The sequence below is a fragment of the Danio rerio genome, chromosome 8 (genome assembly GCF_052040795.2).
Source record: "Danio rerio strain M-AB ecotype USA chromosome 8, GRCz13ab, whole genome shotgun sequence".
Lineage (NCBI taxonomy): Eukaryota > Metazoa > Chordata > Actinopteri > Cypriniformes > Danionidae > Danio > Danio rerio.
The window spans coordinates 29,793,122-29,821,050 of record NC_141028.1 but is presented as its reverse complement, the minus strand read 5'-3'; the positions used below and the strand labels follow the sequence as shown (position 1 = coordinate 29,821,050).

At 36.2% G+C, this 27,929-nt stretch overlaps 1 protein-coding gene across 1 annotated transcript; it reads right to left on the bottom strand.

Annotated features, from left to right (window-relative positions):
* Nucleotides 1-359: 359 nt before the first annotated feature.
* On the bottom strand, nt 360-25,592 carry wnt2bb (wingless-type MMTV integration site family, member 2Bb). The gene is given in 5 exon segments (NM_001044344.1): nt 360-589; nt 7,457-7,721; nt 12,893-13,170; nt 19,191-19,411; nt 25,174-25,592. Coding segments are annotated over 5 exon segments (1,191 nt in total). The 5' UTR covers nt 25,371-25,592.
* Between the last annotated feature and the right edge of the window lie 2,337 nt (nt 25,593-27,929).

Here is a 27,929-nt window from a genome sequence, read left to right as displayed (position 1 = left end):
GTCACAAAACAACACTCACAAAACAAAATTCTTACGTCAAAACGAAACAACAAAAAATAAACCAACATTTTACAGCACAGTTGTTGTTTTTTTTGTGAATCCCCAACTTTTACCGTCCTTTGACTAATTTAAAACAAAAAGAAAGAGAGAAAAATAAATCTGGCATATCAGGCCAAGTGTGCAAGGCGCTCATAGATTTCAGTTGTAGTGCTTTCACAAAATAAGTTCAAATAAAGCCATGCAACAAAAAAGAAGGATTTTTTTGGGGGGGAGCGGGGTGGAAAACTCGCAAGGGATGGACTTCATATCCCAGAATGCCATGGACAAAATCCTGAGGATCGACAGGAAGTGGGCGTATCTCAGGTCTGGTCCAGCCATTCCGCACGTTTCGGAGCTTTGCAGGTGTGAATGTCGACAGCCTCCTCGCAGTCTTTGCACTCTACAGTGCAACACCACTTAAACTTGCATTCGCACTTGGTGATGCGTTTTGAGCGTGTGGTGTCGTAGCCCCGCCCACAACACATAACTTCACAGCCGTCTGTCCCTCGGGATGTCTTGTTACAGACCCGACCAGCAGTGCCCAATGAACCTAGACAGCACAGAACAGAAGTGATTACAGGTTAAATACTCATGAATAAATACAGAAATAAAAGTAAAGATTCTTTATTGCCATCATTTCTTTAAACAAAATACTATATGTAAAATTTAGAACCATTTGCTATTAATGACACTGGTGGCTGTTTAAGAGGCGCTAATATGGGTCTTTGAAAATGCCCTTTCAATGCATTGCAATGTCATGGTTAAGAATAGAGCAATACGCTGGTGTTTAACTACATTGCTTTAATGCACTCCAGCATTGAGCTCACACATATACTCTGCACTCTGACTACTTTAAAATTGTTTATAATCCGTGATGGATGACTCTTTTTGTCTTGCAGTAAACGTGCAACGCCAATCACAACAGACTGGATTATCAAACCAATTACACTCTTTTCAGATTAGCATCATGCTAAGGAGGAGTTCGGGAACAAATGAATTGCTGAACAAATCATATGGAAATCATTGGGACAATTAGGTAAAAAAAAATGCATATTAAAAGGCAATAAAAAGCAGTTTTTGACCTTGCATGCATTTCAGCCTGTTGTTGGAGACCCCTAAAAGCAAAATATGATCTTTTTTGATGCATAATAGGGGCTCTTTAAGTGAACTACATCAAGCAACACTCCAAAACACACTGCCTCCACTAAATAACAAAATAAACACAATACAATTTAATACAATAACAATCTAATACAATCTCTGTCTTTCACTGGCATCATGCTGACAGATGAGGTCATTAAAGTTGCACTGTTGTGATAGTTTGTTTAAAAAGTTTGAAGGTATTGTTTGAAGTTTGAATGTTTAATTCAAGTGACAAATTATTGTGCAAAATATGAACATAAAGTGTGTGTGAACTTTTATTTTAGTATATTAATGCCCTTCCAACTGAAATGGAACATTGCAACACGCATAACAGACAGGTTGACATCAACAGAAGGACTGCCACTCAACCAAGGCGGAAACACATGGTCCAGATTTTCATTAAAGATTACCGAAACAAACTCATTTTTTCAGTAGATTAAATACAACAGATTTATTATTCACTATACGAATAACAATGTGAGCTAGTAAAATAAACATTGTAAGTTTTGTTTTAAACTTAAATTGTATTTCTTTACATAAAGTAAATATTATTTATTTACCTACAGTAGATAACATTATATTATGCTGTACTGTGAGGGTCTGTGTTCAGGTGGAAGCAGCCCTGTCAATCAGCACACAGTTCAAGCATAAAGCTGTCATACAGCTCGTAAAATGGTAGGTCGCAAAGACAGGAACTGAAAACCATTGACAAAATGATCACTTAATTGTCATTACTAAATACCCTGGCAGTGGTAGATAACATTGATTGTATATTTTATTCCATTACATCAATGTTTAGTATAAACGTTTTAATAAATCTCATTATTAAATTTTGCATCAATTTTGCTTCAATTCAAGCTTTAGTCAGCACTACTAAGAGTAGGGTAAATAAACATTGAACATGTAATGTTTTTTTTTTTCCGGGAATAATATTAACAGCTATATGATATTAATAATAATAACAGCTCTAAAGGAGCTGTTGGCGTGGAATTTCCACCAGATATCCAAACAACACAAACATAAAAATGAAACAAAACCCAAAAATCTGTCAAATTAGTTATGCGTAATAACAATAAAATGACACAAGGAGAAAGCTCTGAACTACTGAAATTTATTTCATTCTTCATATAAAAGGCTTTTTGGTGATGGCAGCTTAAAGACGTTTCTCACGTGTAGAATGAAGTCACCTGCATTGCTCAGGTATGATTTTTTCTCAGACTTCAACAGAATGCAAAAAGTCTTGATGGCTTTAAGGGTCTCTTCTATCAAATCTGATTTTTATTTTGCATTTACTATTACATTCAAGTCAGGTGATTGGCTGGGCCCTTCTACGGCTTGATTTTCTTTCTCTGAAACCATATGAGAGGCTGTGTTTAGGATCATTGTGTTTCTGAAATGTCCACCCTGGTTTCATCTTCATCATCCTGATAATGTAGATGTTAGACTGAAGCAGCTAATATTCATTTACAATAAGGAAGGGCAGAGAGTTGTTAAATAACTCCTGAGAGATTTCAGCTGCCTGGGCTTTCACTGGCTTTCTATACCTTCCCTTCCTCATGTGTTCATTGCTTTTTTTTCCCTGTGTCATTTCATTTTATTACACATAACTTCATTTGTAAACTAATTCATTTTGTTTTCTTTGTATATATGGATATAATTATTTTAAAATTATTTGTTTCAAAACTGACTTGAAAACAAAAGTAACAAAGAAAGTAAGACAACCATAAATAATCAGCTTGGTGTTTTGGAGTCTGTCTGTATGTTGTTGTTTCGCAAGGTTAAACACAGTGGACAGTAATGGTCTATCTGTTAAGAAAAATCTCCGCCTGCCCTGCGGCCATGAGAACCAGAGAGTGATGGTTGTGCTGGCAGCTTTGAAAGAATAGGATTTGAAAAATGAGCCTGTTGTATCCTTGGGGTGCAAATTCCAGTGGGGTGGTGGTGCTGCTGGTGCTGGTTAGGGGGTAAGCGCATTGACCCTCTGAAATCACTGAGCTGTGAGCTGTCTGTCTGACCCAAACACACACTCAAGCCATCACAGACTGACGCATGAGCTGCAGGCCAGTTCACACCACAGACCATAACTGTTGATGCCAAAGAATTCATGATGTCAAAAATCATTACAAATTTCACAAATTAGAGTCTGCACCACAATTATTTTAATAAAAAAACACAAAGATAACGCTGGAATAATTTCACTATGATTTGTTTAATCTGATCTCAAGAAGAAACATAACTATTTTACTTTTTGTCAGTTCAGTAGCTAAGTTGTATGAATTTGTACGAGTTCAGTCATATGAAAATGTACTTTGAAAATGAACATTCAAAAAAATGAAAGCCTATAAAATTTTTAAAAAGGAGGCGTGGCACCCAACCTAACCGTCATTGGGGGATAAGCAAATCAAAAAGCTACGAATAGCCATGAGATTGTGTTGGATTTGTTTCCAGAATATATAATAAGTGAATGAATAATAAAATTATTGACAGCCATTCAATATCCATCCTGCTTGAGAATTTCAAGTGCTGATGACAAAATGGCAGTATGGCAGCAAACTTACAATCAACAGCAATATGTTGTTGTAAACACTAATTTAGTTATGATATATATCTTTATAGTTATCATGGTCCCACTTTATATTAAGTGGCCTTAACTAATATGTACTTACACAGGAATTAATAGTTTGTTACAATGTACTTATTGTGTAAATACATGTATTTACTGTGTACTTATGCTTGATTAAATACATGTATGTAATTACATCTGTAATTAACTTTTGTAATTACATTTGTAAATACACTGTTGACCATCCCTAATACTTAACCCACCCTTAAACCTACCCATGCCACCAAACTTGTCCATTGCCCAACCTCTATCCCAACTCAATAGCACCACAAGTGTTCTTAAATACATTATAAACACAGTAAGTACATTGTATTTATTTTTTTGATGTAAGTACATAGTAGTTAAGGACACTTAATATAAAGTGGGACCGTTATCATTCATTCTTCACAGACTAAGACCAATACTCTGCAAGAGTGCAAGCATAATAAGATACATTTACAGGAGGAATATATTATCTTAGTCAACTAATCAGTCCTAGTTCAGATTAAACAATACTTTTGTTTGTAACAATAGACTCTGTTTCAGATTATGAATCAATAAATCTTGTTGTGTTGTCAAATTACATGTTGTTTCCCAACCAATCACTGTTTAAAATTATGTAAACATAAATAAAATAAAAATTATGTAAACAAGCAATAGCTTCCAAAGCAGCATGTTTTTTGCTGTAAAAAAATCAACACTATTCCTCCATTGAGTAATTTCATCTATACTCTTAGATATAAGAGTACAAAAATTCATTTGTAATTGTACTTTTTGTTACTAATGTGTACGTTAAGGGTACCAAAATGCAGTGTTCCACAAAATTAATTTATGTTGTCCGAACGCAAATCAGTTATAACGCACTTAAGTGGATTGGCCATAAAACAATTAAGCTTTCCCAGAAAAACTGCATCAATTGTGTTCTTTTTTAGTTTGTTTTAAATGAGTAGTCTGAATGAGCAGCATAATCTTTTTTTGATTGAATATAGACCCTTTATTTACAAACAAGTACTGGTACTGGCCCAGTCACAGCTTTGGTACCTAAATTTATGAGAGAGTAGTACACTGTAAAAAATGCTGGGTTCCACACAATCATTTTGTGTTGGGGCAACATTAAAAAAAATAGGTTATCTTATTTGTTTTTACAAATTTAAGTTTAAAAACAATCATGTTGTCTCAAAAAAACCCTCAAGAATTGTGCTGTTTCACCTCATTTTAAATAAGTAGTTGGAACAAACTTTATTTTTTGAGAGTAGCATACTGTTCTCTTTGATAATGTTGTCTTACTTGAAAGCTGTTAACAGTTTCTGTGCTCCTGTTGCTCAAACCTCCCATTGATGAAAAAATGCATTAAACATTCTATTCTCTCTGCTCAGGACATTCCAAATCATCTGAGATGCCACTTTGTTGTCTACAATGTCATTTATAACTGATTTTTGCATCCTATTGGAAACTTTAATTTAAACATATCTCAACAACACCTTACCTCAAACAGATTATGCCAAACATGGGCTAATATTAAGTAAAATTAATAAATTTATGCACTTTAACTACATTTGAGTCCAGTAAACCTGGTTTCTTAGGGGGCTGTCACACAGAATGTGTTCTTGGCTTTAAAATAATTGAACTGAATACAGCAGATTGTATGGTTGTGCCTACAAATATTTAAGACTCTCATCATGCAAAAAAATTAATAAAAATTTCTCATAAATAATAAATAAATGCTAAAATTAAATTAAATTAAAATGTTTAAGAGGAATATTTAAAAAAAAATATATTGCACAATTTGTGCTTAAATTTCAGACACATACAGAGGTGTGTGAGAGCATCAAGGATTAACGGAATCCCATCCCACCTTTTTTGACCCCGTCAAAGCCTCTATTGCCCTTTTTACCCTTAAGGTTTGTGGTTTAGTTCAGGGCAGGGCAGGTGTGAGAGTTAATTTACCTCAGTTACTGACTCCTGTCTTCCTCTTCATCTAAAAATCTTAAAAGTAAGAATCCTCTGAGGACTGTAACAGGTGACTCAGGAGCCAGTCTATTAGTCCTGATAAATTAAACACTTTAAAGCCTTTTATAAACAGGATCTTTCAAGGAACTAATCATGCATTTCGTCATCAGGAAGATTGAGCACTGAGTCTCGTAAAAGCTCTTCATTCTGAGAAATCTACACAAAATCCAACATTGACGTTAACTTTGTTAACACTGAGTGAGTCAGCAGCAAAGCTAACTGTTAACATCATTACTATTGCATGAGTCACAGTATTGGTTAGTGTTAATTGCATTATTACTAAACGAGTCATTATCAACACATTATTCAAAGTATTCAAACATCTGAGTTTGGTTTGTTCTAAACCTTTTAAGCCAGAGTAATAAAATACAATTAATTTAAAATAAACAGTTTCATATTCAGGCAAATATTGTGTAGCAAAAGTCAGCCAAACCTAATTGTGATATATTTTGTTGTTTTGTTGCTTAATAACAAATAAATAAAAAAGAATAATTGTACTTTTAATTTATACTGTGCATAGCATTACATTAAATTAATGAATGCAATAAATAAATAAATAACAATCAAATGACACAAGAAGAAAGCACTGAACTACGAAAATGTATTTAATATTTTATATAAAAAAAATTTATATATATATATATATATATATATATATATATATATATATATATATATATATATATATATATATATATAAAATTTATTTTTATTTTTTTTGTGATGACAGCTTAAGATGCCTCTCATATGGAGAATCAAGTCACATGCAATGCTCAGGTGTGAGCCTGTCACAGACTTTAACAGAGTGTAAATGACTTGATGGTTCCGTGCGTCTTGTCTATCTAATCTGATCTTTATTTTGTATTCTCTATTAAATTCAAGTCAGGCGATTGGCTGGGCCATTTAACAGCTAGATTTTCTTTCTCTGAAAGCATTTAAGATTTTCCCTCGCTGTGTTTTAGATCATTGTCTTGCTGAAATGTCCACCCTGTTTTCATCTTCATCATCCTGATAATGTAGATGTTGGACTGAAGCAGCTATTATTCATTTACACTGAGAAAGAGCAGAGGGTTGCTGAATAACCCTCAAGATTTCAGGAGATTTCAGCTGCTGTCTAGGCTTTCACTGCCTTTCTATGCCTCCCTTTCTTCAAGTGTTTAATACTTTTTCCTTGAGTCATTTCATTTAATTGCACATAACTTAATTTGTAAACTAATTAGTTTGTTTCTTTGAATATATGGATTTCTTTGGTTGTTACCACCATCCACTATAATATAATGTTAATGTAATATTATATTTCAAGTATCCAGTATATACTACAATTCTTGATTACAGCATGAGTCACAGTATTAGCTGGTGTTAATTGCATTATTAAAAACCTAAGTGTGATTTATTTTGTTGTTTTGTAGCTTAATAAGAAATGAATAAAAAAAAGAATTGTTCTTTAAATTTATACTGTGTGTAGCATTACATTAACCCAATGAACACAATAAATAAATTCAATATTTAATAAATAAATGTGCTATTTACTCAACTATTACCCCTAATTCATGCTACCTGTTTAATAAGGCAATGAGGCAGCTCCTTAGCTTTTGGAGAGCTTTTAACACAGAGTATTTGAAAGGAGTATGTGAAAGTTTATGAGTATTTACTCCTCCTTACCTGCAGTTTTATCCATGAGGCAGTAATCAGGTGAGTTTTCGAAATACACCAGGTCATTTTTTGTGGCTTTTCTAAAGTCTTTATTGGCTACTGTAAATCCTGTCCCGTCTTGGTTCATGGTGACCTCGATGGCTCCGTTGTACTTCTTGCGAAGGTAATCTCCTGTTTTACGTAAATCTGACATTGCCAACCAGCAGGTTCTGAGGGTGCACGAGCCACTGACTCCATGACATTTACACTCCAGTTTCATAAAGCGCTTTACAGCCTGTAAAACAGGGAAACAGAACAAAACAGGCCTAGTGGTAATTATATGAACAGATTCCATGTGGCCAAAAATGGCCGCAGAATGTAAACAGGATTTTTACAGGAATGGAATATCATAGAACAATGTTAGTGTTAGATTTATGGGTGGTATGTCAGCAGTTATATGCCAAAATAATGTTGTTTAGTTGTAAGCGTCTACATTCTTTGGGAGACTTAAGTGAGGTTTAAGTTCAACTTCTACTTTTAAAATAATTTTTTATATGTTTTATTATTCCCTCTAAAAAGTAAATTGAGTGCACTGCTGTGCCACACTCCAATATGCAGCTCTGATTTTAGGATGACAAAACGACAGGCTGATCTGCCTATCAATCTGATAAATGATTGAGAAGGCCATTGAGCAGCAGGGCTCACTAGCCACAGTTAATTTAAAGGATGTGGAGTAAAATTGAAGAAAGCAAAGCATTTAACTGTTGGCCACACTTTTTTTTCATGTACAATTCAGGCTCTTAATAAACCATTAAGAACCATTAACTGAGACTTTTTACAGTAGCTCAATAGACTACTGACTAGCTGCTTATTGATTGTTAGTACAGTAGTAGTTGGGTTTAGGTATTGGTTAGGATTAGGGATATAAAATAAAATGACATTTTATAAATTGATTTACTTATGTGCAAATAAACAGCTAATATTTATAGAAAAAAAATAGGCAGGTAATAAGCGAGTTTTAAATGTGAATTGTTGCTTAAATTAAAGTTTTACCCAACGGTTTGCTATAAATTTTTGTCATTTTTAATTGAAAATATAGAAATTCCCACGGAAAATTCAAACTGAAAGTGACAAGATGAAACATTACGCATTTTCAACATTAGACAAATGAACAATGGTTGTGTGCATACTGTTCACTATACTGTCTATGTGAAATCAACATTTAAATGCTATAAGCTACCTAAAAACGCTAAGCTAAAAGCTACTTGGCAAGCGTGGCTTAGCTGCATAAAATTAATCGAAGCAACATAAACTCAGGGCAATGCAGTGGCGCAGTAGGTAGTGCTGTTGCCTCACAGCAAGAAGGTTGCTGGTTTGAGCCAGGGCTGGGTCAGTTGGTGTTTTCTGTGTAGAGTTTGCATATTTTTCCTCCGGGTGCTCTGGTTTCCATTACAGTCCAAAGACATGCGGTACAGGTAAATTGGGTAGGCTAATGTATGAGTGTGTGTGAATGTTTCTTAGAGATGGGTTGTGGCTGGAAGGGCATCCACTGTGTAAAAGCGTGCTGGATAAGTTGCCGGTTAATTCTCGGATTAACCATCATTATTAACTATCATGAATTAATGGTAATTACCATAGTATACTTTAGCCTACTACAGTACATTTACATTTACATTTACATTTAGTCATTTAGCAGACGCTTTTATCCAAAGCGACTTACAAATGAGGACAAGGAAGCAATTTACACAACCAAGAGCAACAATGAATAAGTACTAAAGGCAAGTTTCAGGTCTGTAAAGTCTAAGAAGGGAAGTGTTAGTAGTTTTTTTTTTTTTTTTTTTTTTTTTTTTACAATTAGTGTGATATTCAAAGAGGCAATTGCAGCTTAGGAAGTGAAGTGGAGACTAAATAGTTGAGTTTTTAGTCGTTTCTTGAAAATAGCGAGTGACTCTGCTGTTCTGATGCAGTTAGGGAGTTCATTCCACCAACTGGGCAGATTGAGCGTGAGCGTTCGCGAAAGTGATTTTTTCCCTCTTTGGGATGGAACCACGAGGCGACGTTCATTCACAGAACGCAAGTTTCTGGAGGGCACATAGATCTGCAGAAGTGAGTGCAGATAAGAAGGTGCTAGGCCAGAAGTCACTTTGTAGGCAAACATCAGAGTTTTGAATTTGATGCGAGCAGCAACTGGCAGCCAGTGCAAACGGACTAGCAGTGGAGTGACATGTGCTCGTTTAGGTTCATTGAAGACAACTCGTGCTGCTGCATTCTGGAGCAGTTGAAGAGGCTTGATAGAGTTAGCTGGAAGCCCAGCTAGTAGAGAGTTGCAGTAATCCAGTTTGGAGAGAACAAGAGCTTGAACAAGGAGTTGAGCTGCATGTTCAGATAAGAAGGGTCGGATCTTTCTGATGTTATAGAGTGCGAATCTGCACGATCGAGCAGTTCTAGAAATGTGGTCAGAGAAGTTTAGTTGGTCATCAATCGTTACTCCAAGGCTTTTCACCATTTTGGATGCAGTAATGGTTGCCCCATCCATCTGGATTGAAAAGTTATGGTGTAGAGTCGGGTTGGCAGAAACTACAAGCATTTCCGTTTTTGCGAGGTTCAGCTGAAGATGATGATCTTTCATCCAGTGTGAAATATCCAACAGGCAGGCTGAGATACGAGCTGGAACCGAGGGATCATCAGGATGAAAAGAGAGGTATAGCTGGGTGTCATCAGCATAGCAGTGGTAGGAGAATCCATGTCTCTGGATGACTGGTCCTAGAGATGATGTGTAGATGGAGAAGAGAAGTGGCCCAAGAACAGAGCCTTGAGGTACCCCAGTGTTTAGATGCTGTAGGTTGGACACCTCTCCCCTCCAAGACACCCTGAATGACCTGTCAGAGAGGTAAGATCTAAACCATTGTATAACAGTGCCCGCAACGCCCAGTGACTCAAGCGTAGATAGCAGGATCTGGTGGTTGACAGTGTCAAAAGCAGCTGACAAGTCCAGCAAGATGAGGACTGATGATTTAGAGTCTGCTTTAGCCAGTCTGAGATCCTCCACGACCGAGAGCAGGGCAGTCTCAGTTGAGTGGCCTTTCTTAAAGCCGGATTGCTTGTTGTCCATGAGATTGTTTTGAGTAAGAAAGTCCAGGACTTGATTGAACACTACTTTCTCCAGAATCTTGGCCATGAATGGAAGCAGGGATACTGGTCTGTAGTTTTCAAGTAGCGTATGGTCCAGGTTGGGTTTCTTTAGCAGTGGAGTTACCCTAGCCTGCTTAAATGTAGTGGGGAATAAACCAGAGTCAAGAGATGTGTTAATTATGTGAGTCAGTGTTGGTATGACTGCAGGAGAGATGGCTTGCAAGAGATGAGAGGGAATGGGATCGAGTGGACAGGTGGTTGCATGGCTAGATAGCACAAGTTTGGACACCTCAGACTCAGAGAGCTGAGAAAAGGAGGTGAGTGTGTGTGGTGTTGGTGTTGTATCTTGCGTGTTTGTTGTAGGTGCAGCAAATTGAGCACTGATTTTTGCAGTTTTGGTGCAGAAGAATGTAGCAAAGTCATCAGTAGTAAGTGTGGAGGATGCGGGTGGAGGAGGAGGATAGAGGAGGGAGGAAAATGTTTTAAAAAGTAGGCGAGGATTAGTGGCATTGTTGATTTTCAGACGGTAATACGTCTGCTTTGCAGAAGTAACCTCAGCTGAGAAAGAGGACAGAAGAGTTTGGTATGTTAAGAGGTGTGCAGGATTTTTAGTTTTCCGCCAAATTCTCTCTGCAGCCCGAAGTTTTGAGCGATGCTCACGGAGAGCATCCGAGAGCCAGGGTGCAGGAGGACTGGCACGGGCTGGCCTGGATGCAAGAGGACATAATCGGTCTAGACATGATGCTAGTGTGGAGCAGAGTGTATTAGTGGCACTGTTCGAATCAAGTGCAGCGAGTTTGCGAGATGGAGGAAGAGAGTCTGAAACAATGGTGGATAGTCTATTGGGTGAGAGAGATCGTAGGTTTCTGCGAAAGGTAACCAGTGTTGGAGTGTGTGGCGGCTCAGGAGTAATGTGGATGTTGAGAGACAGAAGGAAATGATCAGATATTTGTAGTGGAGTTACTATTGTTTGATCAGTGAAGCAGTGTCGTGTGTCGTGTGTAAATAAGGTCTAGGTCTAAACTATATATACACAGCACATTAATTTGAGTACTTCACTACCATGTAGTTCAAAAACATTCCAGTACTTACTATAAATTATTAAAGTATTTTATGAGCACAGCATCAGAATTAACACTATTTCATCTTAATATGTACAGTTGGCGTCAGACTTATTAGCCCCCCCCCCCCCCCTTTTTTTTTTTTTCTTGTTTAAATATTTCCCAAATAATGTTTAAAAGAGCAAGTACATTTTCACAGTATGTCCAATCATATTTTTTTCTTCTTGAGAAAGTCTTATTTGTTTTATTTCGGCTAGAGTAAAAGCAGTTTTTAATTTTTTTAAAACCAATTTAAGGTCAAAATTATTAGCCCCTTTAGGCTATTTTTTTCAATAATCTACAGAACAAACCCTCATTATAGAATAACTTGCCTTATTATCCTAACCTGCCAAGTTAACCTAATTAACCTAGTTAAGCCTTTAAATGTCGATTTAAGCTGTACAGAAGTGTCTTGAAAAATATCTAGTCAAATATTATTTACTGTCATCATGGCAAAGATAAAACAAATCAGTTATTAGAGATGGGTTATTAAAACTATTATGCTTAGAAATGTGTTGAAATTTTCTTCTCTCCGTTAAACAAAAATTGGGGAAAAAATAAACAGGCGGGCTAATAATTTAGAGGGTTAATAATGCTGACTTCAACTGTATACTTCAGCATTATTTAAGGCCATGTCTACATGAAAATGGGTAATTTTAAAACCGCATTTTTTTTCTACAGGATTTCGCTGTTTATCTACACGAATACCCAGTGTCGGGTGACTGAAACTGGAAAAAAACTCCGACCAGTGTAAAGATTTTCAAAAACTCCGGGTACAGTGTCGTCGTATGAACACTACAACCAGAATTTTCACCTCATGACATCAGGAGGCATGCTGTTTTCTCTTTTCTGAACGGCCAACACGGCTGAGTTCACACCAAACGTGAAAGACGCAAAAGAGGAAAAATTCTGCACATTCTCGGCAAACGCATCACATATTCTGTGCCATTTGCCCACAGGGAGTAATCTGCCTCTGTACTCATGTTTGCTTTGATTTTATAGAATTTACTCATACAAATACTTATTTCCGCATTTCAGTATAAAAGTGTCATTACGGCCGCCTGTTGGTCGGGTGTGCCTTCAACACGCATCCCAGTGCGTTTTGGCATTTTCATGTGGACAGAGATTTTTTTAAAAAAACAAAAGTGAGGAAAACACCATTTATAAAAATACTCATTTATTTGTGGACATGGCCTAAATCAACTTTAATATGTCATATAACCTTCGTTCTCACCATTCTTCCACAGCGGTTGTTATGAAGGTTCATGAGCGCTCGTGCGTCTTTCACAGTTCGCTCTTTGGCATCTATGAAGGCTTTGGCGAACTTTATCCCATAGTTGATGTTGTCACTACAGCCTCCCCAGTCAAACTCTCCTCGTTCGTCACTGGCTCGTCCACGTTTCTGTGGGTCACAGTTGCACGCCTTCAACTCCCCTTGACTGCAAGCGCGGGTAATAGCGAAAACCACACCAGCCGAGGAGATCGCGTATACGAACGCTGCCTCACGACTACCTGAAAAAACAACAATCATGAAGCCACATTAAACACATTTCGATTCTTAATTAGCTTAATTTACCCTCGGATCTTATATAATCGCACAACAGAACTTCACATTTTTTCCCAGCTATAGGGGTAAGACTGGACCCTGAGTGTTTGGTTTAAATATTAGTACAGGCCTAATCCCTCCAGGGTGGCCCATTCTCTGCTTGGATAAATTGTTTGAAGGCTAGCCGTCTGATAGTGAACTGCCACAGATATTTTCTACCCTTAACCTACTATTTCTAAGCGTTCTGCATGTTTGGACTAATGTCACTCATGCTGATTCCTTTATTTAGGCTGCTGAATGTAAGAAAAATACCCAAGTGTAAATGATGAGAGTTACAAGGAATGTATGTTTTTTTTTTTTTTACAGTTTTGTGATTCTACTAAAAGTGTGTGATTAAAAAAATGTGTATTATTTTTGTCTAATGTGAAAGACTTTCAACATTCTCAATACAGGTTTAAGTAAAAAATACATGTTATCCATAATTTATTTATTACACATTTTGTAATCACGTTTTAACACTGCCATTCAGAAGTTAATTTGAGATTTTTATTAATAAGAATAATATTTTGGTTTTCTATATTTATGAATTCATTTATTTTAAGATATTCTTAGTTTTATGGTTTTAACAATAAATTCATCAAAGACATTTACATTGTTTACATGTCACGTGATATACATTCTCATGACTTCTAAAGGATTATGTGGCACCAAATAACATTTTAAAATTGCTATTTCAAAAAGAAATGTTCTTTAATATTGTAATAATATTTCACAATTCAATATTTTCGTTAGTGAATTTTTTCATTAAATTATTGCCTTTTTTACAAAAACATTAAATATCTTATACTGCCTCTGAACATTTGAATGACTATGAAAGTATACATTAAAGTACACTCACTAGTCACTTTATTAGGTACACCTGTCCAACTACTCGTTTATGCAATTTTCTAATTAGCCAATCACATGGCAGCAACTCAATGCATTTAGGCAAGTAAACATGATCAAGACGATCTGCTGCAGTTCAAACCAAGCATCAGAATGGGGAGGAAAGGTGATTTAAGTGACTTTGAATGGGGCATGGATGCTGGTGCCAGAGAAGCTGGTCTGAGTATTTAAGAAACTGCTGATCTACTCGGATTTTCACACACAAACATCTCTAAGGTTTACAGAGAATGGTCTGAAAAAGAGAAAATATCCAGTGTGCGGCAGTTCTGTTGGCGCAAATGCCTTGTTGATGCCAAAAGTCAGAGGAGAATGGCCAGACTGGTTCTAGCTGATAGAAAGGCAACAGTAACTCAAATAACCAGTCGTTACAACCAATGTATGCAGAAAAGCATCTCTTAATGCCCAAAATGTCGAACCTTGAAGTGGATGGGCTACAGCAGCAGAAAACCACACCTGATGCCACTCATTTCAGCTAAGAACAGTAAACAAAGGCTACAATTCCCAAAGACTCACTAAAATTGGACAAAAGAAGATTGGAATAATGTTGCCTGGTCTGATGAGTCTCGATTTCTGCTGTGACATTCGGATGGTAGAGTCAGAATTTGGCATCAACAACATGAAAGCATGGATTTGTCCTGCCTTGTATCAACGATTCAGGCTGCTGGTGGTGGTGTAATGGTGTAGGGGATATTTTTTGCCACACTTTGGGCCTATTAGTACCAATTGAGCGTTGTGTCAATGCCACAGCCTACCCGAGTATTGTTGCTGACCATGTCCGTCCTTTTATGACCACAGTGTACCCATCTTCTGATGGCTACTTCAAGCAGGATAATGTGTCATGTTATAAAGCACAAATCATCTCAGACTGGTTTCTTGAATATGACAATGAGTTCACAGTATTCCAATGGTCACAGTCAGTAGATCTCAATCCAATAGAGCACCTTTGGGATGTGGAGGAATTGGATATTTGCATTATGGATTTGCAGAATACAAATCTGCAGCAAATGTGTGACGCTATCATGTCAATAGGGACCAAAATCTCTGAGAAATATTTCCAGGACTTTGTTAATTCTAAGCCATGAAGGGTTAAGGCAGTACTGAAGGCAAAAGTGCGTCCAAACCAGTAGTAAGGTGTACCTAATAAAGTGGCCGGTGAGTGTGTGTCCCAATTATAACATTAAATTAATGTTACTAATATTTATTATTAGTAGTTACAGTAATTGTGCCACATTGAAAAACATATATTATAAGCCTAGATTATTTAGTTTTTTAGGTTGAACATACTATCAAAATAAATGAAAATTGTTATTTTTAAAGAACATTTAAGTGCAACTTATTAAAATGCTGATGTGCATGAAGAACTTCCACTAAGCATCTAAAGTAGTTCACTTGATGTTTATTTATTTTTTATTTTATTTTAGGACCCCCTGCCCTTATCCTCATGTAAAGTTGTCCTTCTCATGCTGCACTCAAATCGATTTGAGTTTCCTGTTGCAGCTCAAATGTGTTTCAATGTAGTTTAATGACATCTGGAGGATATCTGTGTCTGAATCGCTCCATCATTCATGCAGCAAGATATTCTCTGAAGAAAAATAGATTTTTATTTAATAGTGCAGTTGCTGTTTACAGGAGAATCTTCGCTTGGCAAATGCTCCGATTCTAATTCCATTTCATAAACTGAATACACACAGTGCTGCAAAAGTCTGTCGGGCTGCCAGAATCATCTCTCCAAACATTTACATCCACTATGCCTGTTTATGTGGTAAAGAGGCATAGAGGATTCTGGAGGGGTGATATTTTCGCACAGGGATCTTCGGAACGTTGTATGAAAGCCAAACAGAAAGCACATTTACAGTGCCGATTTCTTGAGTAAACTTCAGGTTCAGGCTGAATTAAGCGATCCTGTGGGCTTTTGTCTGTTTATTACACCTGGCCAGGGATTTGTGTGAACGTGGCTGGATTTTCCTTTGAGTTATGGGTCGTTTTCATTAATATCACGCGATGATAAACAGCACTGGACACATTGAAGAAAATATCTGCTTAAAATGTCATTATACTATTTTCATACATAATGATTTACTGTGGTAAGCCATATTTATCATATGAGATGAGTATATGTTGACAGTGAATGCAGAGAGAGATCATAAAGTCTAAGCTAAACAGGGCTGCATTTATTTATTTATTTATTTATTTTTGATGGTTTCATAAAAAAATTCAAGTAACAAAAAATATTTTATAATATTACTATGAACAAATGCATACAAATGCATACATCCCTCTCAACAAATATTCAATGCCAATATATTTAACTGAAAGATGGCAAAATTTGAATATTGAACATATGCAATATGTCAAATACTTAATAATAGCAAAATTTAAATGGAAAAATAAGCACATCGTTGATATTTTTTACAGCTTTACAATTATATGAAACGTTTGTGATCCAAAACTTGTTAATAACATGGTAAACTTGAAATATTCTAAATATTTTATGTTTATTTTGTAATCACATTTACACAAGTATGAGATTAGTGATATCTAATTTGGTTCATTAATTCATTTACAAAGAGATGAAAACTTTCATATAGTAGTTACATAAATTAAAAACTGACAAAGACATTTAAAAAGTTACAATTACTAAATCCAGGTGTAAATGGTGTCTAAAATGCGGTATAAAATATCATTCAGAGGTAGATGAATACAGATTGGATAAATTATTGCCCTCATCCTTTTCATTTTCTTGCTTTCCTGTTTTTGAGTAAGCTGTGTAATAGGTGTTTGCTCATTTAATAATACTCGTGTGTCATTTTGAACATTCCCACTAAGGGATGCCAAAATAAGAAGGAAGGCTCTTGAACACAAATAGTCACAAATGATGCATTTGATAGGTTGTGATCATGTCACTGAAAACGCATTCTAATACCAGGTGGAAACAGAGCACTATTGTCTTTACTATCAGGAGGGTCAGGATTGGGCAAAACAATAATCAGTTTTGAAAAATGCAGGGAAGGTGGTCATACAATGCCAGCAGGCACACAACGTCATAAGATGTTAATATTAGGTTAGATTTAGGTCATGACAATCAGGTGATCAAAGTTCAATGTCTAGTCAGCATCTTAGGATGACGTCAAAATAACAACGTCAAAATAACAACATCAAATGACGTTGATATTTGGTTGATATTAGGTTGTGTTGGAAATTGGCCAAAATCCAATATCAAGTCATATTGATCCAACAAAATCCAACATCATATTGACGTGAAATACTGACATTCTTCATCAGGTACGGCAACCAAAATGATGGAATTCATGGCATTATGCGTTAAGTAACCTCATACACTCCTTTATATATAACAACATTACTACAACCTACTTCACTTTAATTACTTCTCACTGTACTCTCCCAGTAACAGCTATACAGCATTCTGAGTACTATACATTTCAAAGCAATCAGTTTGGTCATACAAAACCAGAATGGAGGTCCATGTTTTATCAGCAGCCTAGGACACAGCCCAATAATTTTGTCATAACTCCATTATATAATTATTAAGTTAAGTCAAAATATTAATGAAGTGTCAATGATTTAAAATTTGAGAAACTGTTTTAATTTTTTCGGTTTAACATACAGTTCTAACCTGTTGATATTAAATTGTGCATGAACCAGAAGATTTTCATTTACCTTTATTTTTTGGTAACATTTAGGAGCGCATTCTCCTTTTTGCTGTGGAACATTATATCACTGTTATTGTACTTATGTACTTTATATATAAGACTGAATCAATATAATTATAAAAGCTGACTAAAACACTACCTTATAGTTTAAAATAAACTTTTTTATAAGTAATATGCTTTAAAACTTCTATTGCATAACTTCTCGGAATATAATATTTATATTTATATTTTACACTCTAATAACTAAATACACTAAACATCTGTTGACTGAGCGTTTCGTATACTGTATCTCATGTTTGACAACTTTTGCTGTTGAAATTTTTAATCTGCAGTTTAACAAAGTGACTGTTATTGATATTTTTGTAGTTTCAAAGACAATTCTGTATATAAAATAGTATACTTTAAAATAGCATAACAGTACAGAAAGCATCCCAGTGGGCACCTTGATGTCAAAATGATATCAATTTGACAGTGACATAAAAACATGTTAAAAATGCAAATCGATTTGATGTGAAAATCTTGACATTCATTTGACATCCAAACATTCATACCCTTTTGACCACCAAAACAACAACACAAGTATTACAATATAACAAATGTTGTTTTCATTTGAATGCTTAAATTAAACATTTACACTGGATTTTGTATGATTATGATGTATGTAAACTACCTTCTAGTTTTGACATCTAATATTGGCGTCAAAAAAACACATCAAACATCGATGTGTTTTTTTGTCCTAAATATTATTTATCAATTTGATGTTGTTTTGACGTCAGGGTAGCCAGTTGACATCAAATTATTTTGTGTTTTTATGTCGTTTTGAAGGAATACTGAAAGCCCATTATTCAGCTTTTGTCCCATAACTTACATCACCAAACCAGACAAGTTTAAATGTCAATAAAGCTCAAAAAGTTAGCAAAGCAGTACTCAAGGACCCATTATACATTTTTAAATTATAAATATACCACAAATAACCATAAATCACAAGCTACAGGAAACTTTTTGCAGTGTATTTAACTTTTTTCATCATTAATTAGATAGTAAACCCAATAAATTCTGTAATCATTTACTCATCCTCAGGTTGTTCTAAACCTCTATCATTTTTATGTGTTCTACAAGAAGATTCTCTTCAGAATGTTGGTAACTAGTTGACTAATTTCTGCAGTATTATTCTAAGTGTAGACCAGCAAATGTTTGATTACCAAAATCTCATTCATGTCCAGTAGAAAAAAAAACACTTATACAGCTTTAAAGCAACTTCAGGCCGGGTTAATAATGACAGAATTGAATTTTTTTTTTTTTGTGAACTATTGATAATGACCTTGACCTTCTCCAAAACACAAAACCACAGACACATTTCTAATACTTACTGCGCTGTATTACTCTCCCAAAAACAGTATGGTCTCTGTCCAGGGCACTGCAATTCCAGCGGTGATGACGAAACTGATACTGGCACTCTCGAATCCACTCCTTAGCGCCACCACCTATCGATTGCATGATGTCAGGATATTTCTGACACAACTGTCTCTGTTTATTCACCAGCCCAGGAATATTGTCACAGATCACACGTGCACCAAGGGCTCCAATATACCTGAAACACACAAAAACACAGGCTTAATTTCTGAATTGCTCCAGTCAGTTTTTTTTTTTTTTTGCCAAATGGTAGAGAAAGTGCTGAATCAGTAAACATTCAGTGATTACGCACATACTGATGCCAAAAAATCTGATGATTGAGTTCGATAATTCCCAGAATCTTACCACTTATTTGGAGAATTTCAGAGAGAAGTTAGGCAAACTGACATGTGTCATAAACAGACATTCACAAACCAGCCATTATTTATGATTTATTTGAAGGCATGTGCATAATAAGTTCAACATTGACAGATCTGGCCCTATAGCATTTTATTGTAACTTTTAGGCAATAGTCTGATATTACAGATTAGCGCTATTATTGTTTGCTGCGATTTCAAAATTGATTGCTCACCCAAGGCTGTGGATTAAAGGTAATAATATTGTAAATAATAATAGTAATAATATACACACACTGATCTTTTTATTTCATCAGACCTCATTGAACCATCAGGAGCCACAGGTCATAATTATTTTTTGGCTGCATGTGTGTTCATGTGTTTTATTCTGTTTTAGTCTAAAATCTAATCATTGAATTTTATGAATCATAAATTACCACAGATTTAGATGAAAGTCTTTGTTAATGTTCTACTGAAAAAAAGTCAGCTAAACTGGATGACTTGATGGTGAGTAAACGTTACATTTTTGGATAGACAATACCTTTCGGATGAACAATATCTAATACAATCAGCTAAACAGACAATAGAGCAGACAAACAAGTTTTGGTACAATTAAGCTTATTATCTCTCTTTATTTTACTCTTTGCATTCCTATTGTAATCAACCCAGGCTCATTCTGAAAATGTACTACTGTATACATTTCTGGAGAGCACCAAATATGTCCCAGGAGCTACGTTGTATTGCAGTTTTTGATTTCGCAAAACACTTGTGTATAATTTTTGAGATCTCAAATTTCTTTTGGGACTGTCATTCATGCCTGCCCGTAAATCCACCAGAGGCCACCGTTTGACTGACTGACTGACTGAATGACTGATCGACTGGCCCACCCTCCTCCTTCCATAAACCCAACCATTAGTGTTTTTAAAAGCATCAATTGACCAGCGCCAACCCACTTCCCTAAACCCAACAGAGTTTTAAAATGCAATCCAAAAAACAAAAGCCCTCACCTGATTTTTACCATGTTTTCAGATTTCACCACATTCTCACCCTGTTATTTACTTGTTTATTTCATTTTTTTTTTTGGCTTCTGCTTTTGTCTTTCTTTTTGTCTTCACTTTCTGGAACTGTTTTTTGCCGGACTCAAACACCAACTCCTCTCTGCATCTCAAGTCCACAGACGTACATAACGAGTTAACTGGACAAACTGGTAACAGCGGGAATAGCGTCATACCCCCCTTAGCCATATGCAGATATACATACTTCTGGCTATATACAACGTATATAGGGCTACGTTTTCAGAATGAGCCTGTGTTGGTTATAATAGTCATTATCTGTTTGTTTAATGCCAACAAAAACTGGCATATCAGACATCAATCTTTCTTGTACAAACCCGAACCACAACAAATCAAGATAGTTCACAGCTTTCACACAAAAGTCATACAACAAGATTTAGTAACTATTGTAAGTAAGTTTGTGAGTATTCCTATCACTCCAGTGCCTTATTTACCTGTACAGGAACTATTGGCAGGTATCAGACTCTGTGCTTTTTTTTTTTTTTTGATAGTTTGTGTTTGGACACACACATACACACACAAACTTGTACATCTTTATGGGGACTTCATATAGATGTAATGATTGTTAAAATGTACAATCTGTATTGCCTTTCCCTAAACCCAACTCTCACATGAATCAATCTGCATTTTTACCAATTCAAACAATATTCATTACACCCACAGAAAATAATATACCCACAAGATAAAAGTTTATGTGTATTGCTATAATTCAAACAATATTCATTCTCCCCACACAAAACAATGTCCCCACAAGGTAAAAGTTTACTTGTGTTGCTATATTTCAAACAATATTCCTTCTCCTCACACAAAACAATGTCCCCACAAGGTAAAAGTTTACTTGTATTGCTATAATTCAAACAATATTTATTCTCATGACACAAAAAAATGTCCCCACAAGATAAGAGTTTACTTGTATTGCTATAATTCAAACAATATTCATTCTCCCGACACAAAACAATGTCCCCACAAGGTAAAAGTTTACTTGTGTTGCTATATTTCAAACAATATTCCTTCTCCCCACACAAAACAATGTCCCCACAAGGTAAAAGTTTACTTGTGTTACTATATTTCAAACGATATTCATTCTCCTCACACAAAGCAATGTCCCCACAAGGTAAAAGTTAACTTGTGTAGCTATAATTCAAACGATACTCATTCTCACGACACAAAACAATGTCCCCACAAGGTAAAAGTTAACTTGTATTGCTATATTTCAAACAATATTCATTCTGCCTAAACAAAACAATGTCCCCACAAGGTAAATGTTAACTTGTATTGCTATATTTCAAACAATATTCATTCTCACAATACAAAACAAAGTCCCCACAAGGTAAATGTTAACTTGTATTGCTATATTTCAAACAATATTCATTCTCACAATACAAAACAATGTCCCCACAAGCTAAGAGTTTACTTGTATTGCTATAATTCAAACAATATTCATTCTCCCGACACAAAACAATGTCCCCACAAGGTAAAAGTTTACTTGTGTTGCTATATTTCAAACAATATTCCTTCTCCTCACACAAAACAATGTGCCTACAAGGTAAAAATGTACTTGTATTGCTAAATTGTGGGAAAATGTGATAAATACAAGGTACACACATGGGGACTATGTGTCTTATACAGTGGTTGTTCTGCAGATTGGCTTTACCAGCAGTAAATCATTATCCACGGAACCACAACCACATGCTGTAAAAACACAGTAAAATCTGCTCTCATTTACACTGTGTGTGTGTGTGTGTGGTTAGGCTTGACTGGGTAAAGAATGTACAACTGTAGTAATTTGTTGCTTCTATTAACAAAATAACAGAAGAAACATGCACCAAATTTATTTCCTTTCTTCTTTATCACATTTGTCCTTTCTTCTAGCACATTTTGCCATTTCTGTTAATTAGAGAAAACAGCAAACTTATAGAAAATAATCTCCAGCATTGAAAAATAAACTCAAGATTATGAGGATCCATAACATTCCACTACTTTTAAATCAAGCTGCTAAAGTTTCAAGGAGTCTGATATTCTGGAGGGTTGATTATATGACAAATGTATCTCTTATGTAGGGCTGGTCTGATAAACGATATTATATCGAATTGTCATTATAAGCTTAGGACTTTTTAAAATCTTTATCGATCTAAGAGCAACTCACACAGCAAAATGTGCAACAATGGGAATCTAAAAGTGTATTGATATTAGAGATGTACCGATGTTTCAGCCAACAAAAACTTATCAGCAGAAAAATGTTATGCCATTTAATCGACGCTCTTATTTGTGTGGCTTCAGTCATTGTTGGGTTACTCTTTTAAATCTGGAAGCATTACCAACTTATGTTGAAATATATATCATTATCGTTCAATATGGAATATAATTATTGAGATTGCATTTATGCCATATCGCCCAGCTTTATTTTTATGTGCTATTTATTAGTTACGTTTTTAATAATGAAACTTGTATTCATTTTAAAAGACAGACGAATGGACAGACAGACCGACAGACAGACAGACAGACTGACAGACAGACAGACAGACAGACTGACTGATTGATTGATTAATTCCCTTAAGGTGCGACCAATTTCTTGTAAAGAAGCTAATTCCACTTGTGAGTTTTGCCAAACACATGGTGCAAAATCTCCTTCTGTAGATCAAATATAAAGTTTACTTCAAGACACGCACTTTCAAATGAAAACACATACACCATTCTACAAGTGTGTGTGTGTGTGTGTGTGTGTGTGTGTGTGTGTGTGTGTGTGTGTGTGTGTGTGTGTGTGTGTGTGTGTGTGTGTGTGTGTGTGAGAGATAGAGAGAAATAAGTTCACTAGTATGAGACACTAACAGGCCGCCCAGTAGCTTAAGAGGATTCCTGCTCTGTCTGCTTAAAGTGATGGATGAGCAGATCAGAGAGAGAAAACGAGGGAGCAAAAGATCCCTTTCTCTCTGGCTCTGATGAGTGCCTCACATTGGGAATGTCAGTCTGACTTATTGCGCCACGATAGTGACAAAGGACTTGATTTCCACTGGCTTCTTTAATTCCAGTTGTATACACATCAAACTCAACATTAAACTGATTTCTTAGGTGTTAGAAAGGACCATAATGCCAGACACAGCTGTAAATGCATAATGAACATATGATCTTCAACACAGAGTGCTGAACTACAGGGATTTTGAGTTTTTACTTGATATGATCAGCAAATAAATAAATAAATAATAAACCATTACATTAACCTTTATATTACTATAACTATATTATATTATACATAAAACCTAACTGCTTAACTATATGAGCAACGAGCATGTGTCTGGTGCTTTATTCATGATGCTGTAGTCACCAGCTAAGTGTGTGTGTATGTGTGTGTGTGTGTGTTTAAGCAGGAGGTGGCCTGCCTGACACATATTGCAGTTATTTAATTTATTCCTCTGTTATTGGCTGGCACGACACCTCAAGCACACCATGAAAACCCAACCCATAACTCTGATATAATGATGTGCAGGGCCTGTTACTATACATAAGCACAAGCTCTGGGGAAAACCCCATCCCTCTCTCGAGCATTTAAAATGATTTTTGTGGGGGAGAAGTGCATGCTTTGTGTGTTTCTACAATAATTGCTTTTTAAATGCCAATATTTTGGTGAGGGTTGTGGTGAAGCTGCGTTCCTGCACCAAGCGTAACGTGTGTGTTCTTTTTAGTAGACTTGGGTTGACTGCCATCTCCCAAGCCCTGTCTACGCACCACCAGGGAGTAAATTATGAGGAGTTTGAGGGGGGTCTGAACCCCATAATTAGGGTTTGAACATCCCCAAAAGAAATAAAAACAAAAGGTTGGGGGTCTCAGAAGAATATGCTTTTCTTTCACATATAACTATATGTATATAGGCTATACTACATCAACGATTTCAAAGTAAAAACAGTGTTTTAGTCACCACAAAAGTTAAACAAGTTATTCAGACCATGCTAAACAGAAGCTCGCTTAAGAAAATTAACCATAGTTTTCAACAAACAAAACTAAAATGATAGTTCTTGTGTGGTAACCACAAATAAACCATGAATTTCCGTCAGGATACAGAGTGACAAAATTGTGTTTACCACTTTTACATTTACATAAGACAAGGCTGTATTTGTATAAAGCAGTTTTGTTTAAAACATATTTTAGAAAGGCTGGTTTATGTTTGGCTAACTGTGTTTTTGCTAAGTGCGCCAAGCAAATCAACTGCACGACGATCCTCATCATACCTCCCTCTTAAAATTACTGACAGAAATTGTTTTAAAACTACCATTTAAAGGCAGGTATGTTTTAAATATACATCTCATTACTTCTTATCCTTGTGTCGCAAGAGCACACACATCTTAGGCTACTTGTCATTGAACAAATATGGAAGAATAAATAATAATGCACAACACATCCATGCCAATGATAAACATTTCCAAATGTTCAGCCTCACAAATGACAACAGCTCGGTTTCAGTAAGCAGGTAAAAACAGCCGGTTTGTGCGCGCGTTGTGCGCCAGCGGCGGCGCGCGGGGATGCTGGACTATACTCACCACCAGGACGAGTCCACGCGCGGTGTGAGGATGAGAAGAAGGAACAGGAGCGCGCAACACAATCGCGAGGACGCACGGGGACCGTACGATGAGCCTGAGCTGTTTCTGATTATATGTCTTAATCCTGTGCCTCCGGGAGCAGCGCTCGACCTGACGAGAATTCGGGGCGACCCAAGAACTTCACCGCAGCCGAACATTGTTGAGCGTGTCCTCCAGCGGTGATAAGAAAACACGATTGTGTGGTGTCGGAAACCGGTGTAGACCTTTAGGTCTGCGGGGACCTGCTGAAGTTTGGGCTTTAGATTCAGCGCTCCGTGCGATCGATGCACGGACGGATATCATGTATCTGCCCGGGAATTAGCGTGTGCCATATAAAAGTATTCCCCGAGATCTGGCAACCGCAGCAGAAATAATCCAAGCCAGACGGCAGGTTCAGAGAGCGCTTTCTTTTCTTTTTTCACCTCCTCTTGGGAACAGATGAAGTCTCGGTGAGGTGCAATTTGATCAGAAAGAGTGCCAACTTTCCCACTTGTTCTCCCCACGTTTTGCGTTCAGGCAGGGCTGTGAAACACGCGCCTCTCCGTTTTTCCATTGGAGTCTGCGAGCGCTGATAGCAGACTGCGCGAGATAAACCGGGGCGATGAACTGTGCGAACTGCAGACCGAAGGGGTGGGCGACGGGGGGAGAGAGAGAGAGAGAGGGGCGATAGGAATGTTGACAGCCCGCCGTCTCTACGCTCTTATTGGGTAAAGCTCTCAGAGAGCGGAGCCCCGGGGAAGCTTGAGTTCGCTGGTCAGTGGAGACACGCGCCGCGCTGCTTTCACCTGCTGGACAACACGCAGCATCCTCATTATGCTGGAGTTCACGCTCACGAACGCAGATAAATATGCATGATATGAGGAAATGAGAAACTATTGATTTTTTTTTTTTTACAAAGTCGTGTGATCATGTCAAAGCAATATTTGTTTTCCGACACTTATTAAAAACGTCCGATCATTAATTAAATGAATAGGCCAACTAATCTATATAAGAGTTTAGATTTAAAAACCTTTAAGTGCCATGTGAAATTTTCTTCTAAAATGAGCATTTTTTCCCGAGACTCCTATATTTATGTTCACTACTTTCACATTAAAGACAATAAAATGCAATGAATGAGAAAATTTGGCACTTAAATGTTATATGTATATATATATATATATATATATATATATATATATATATATATATATATATATATATATATATATATATTATATTCTAATATATTTATCATATTTATTTATATATTTATAATCGTTGCATCTAAAAACAACACAATGCTTATTAAAGTGGCATATTTCAATGCACTCATGCATGCGCATCCACACTGATTGCAGGCGCAATTTACGAGGCCTTTATCGTCTGGAGAGATGCGCGTGTCTGAATACACAAGCTCGTGTTTACAGATAAGACTGTAGAGCTTGCACGAGTGCTGCTGTGTATAAACATCGCGCGGATTCCTGTTTCAAAACATCACATAGTTAACAGTTGCATGACTCTGCAGATAAGTGAAACCATTTCCTTCATTAATGCAGCAATGCACACGAGGTCCACGAACACAACAGTCTTGTAATTTTTTATTGCAAGTTTAAATGTTTCTTATAATGTAAAAAAAGCCATATAAACCACACTATATAAAACAAATCCCTGTAGACAGTTCAGCTCCAAATGAGGGATCTGTAGCACCCAAGACTGCACTTCTTTGACACTTTGCTAAGCACTTGAAAGTGAACTGACGCAGAAATAGGCCCAAATCCCTTTTGGAATTGAAACTATTAACTGCACTTTCCACTAGGGATTAAATGAACAATTATAATGTTTAGTTGTAAATCCTAAATTAGACTAATCTGCTTGTCCTGAAATTTTCATTTGTACTTAAACTTTAGCCCCTTAAACGCTTTTGTCCGCCTAAAGCTGGCACGGCTTATAGTCTGTGTGAAAGTGAAACAGAGAGGCCTAGACTCTAAATGTGGAGAACATTTGTGTGTGTGTCAGTTGAAATGGTGATTTAATGGTAAACAAAGAAGGATTATTAAACAACATAAAGGTAAATCACATTATAAACTAAAAACTGAGATTGTTAGTCCAGAGATGTTGCTTGAGGTTGACTTTAAATTGGGAGTTTTCAAGCTGAATGATTGTACTTTGATAAGGTGATGAATGTTTGATTAATGCCATAACTCCATGTATGAGATCAGATCCCTGTCTTTCTGCAGATTTCCCTCAAAATGTTATACATTTGCATGGCATCATTTGTACAACTGAGAACTGTTAATGCATTCTGTTTGTTCATTTACACAACAATGGTGTTTAGTGCTCCTGAAATTCAAAAATGAAAACAATAGGCCTATCATTACATATTACCTACATGTAAAAACATGATTTTATTAAAAATGTTACGTCATGTACAACATGGTTCTTCTATAGGCTTGTGACAGTACATGTACATTGTGCATGACAACCAAAATAATGATGCAGCTGCACATCGATGAATTCAGTGTTTGGACTTCCAGCAGTGAAATTTAAACCACACTGAACTGAACTAAACTGAACTCAACTCTGAAAACTGGACTGGCACAGTTTCAGTTTACTAGATCTTCTACGTTAAGCTGCTTTGACACAATCTACATTGTAAAAATGCTATAGAAATAAACATGAATTGAACTGAGTTTAAATGATCTGTCCAAAAATGATCAAAAATGTATGCAATAAACATT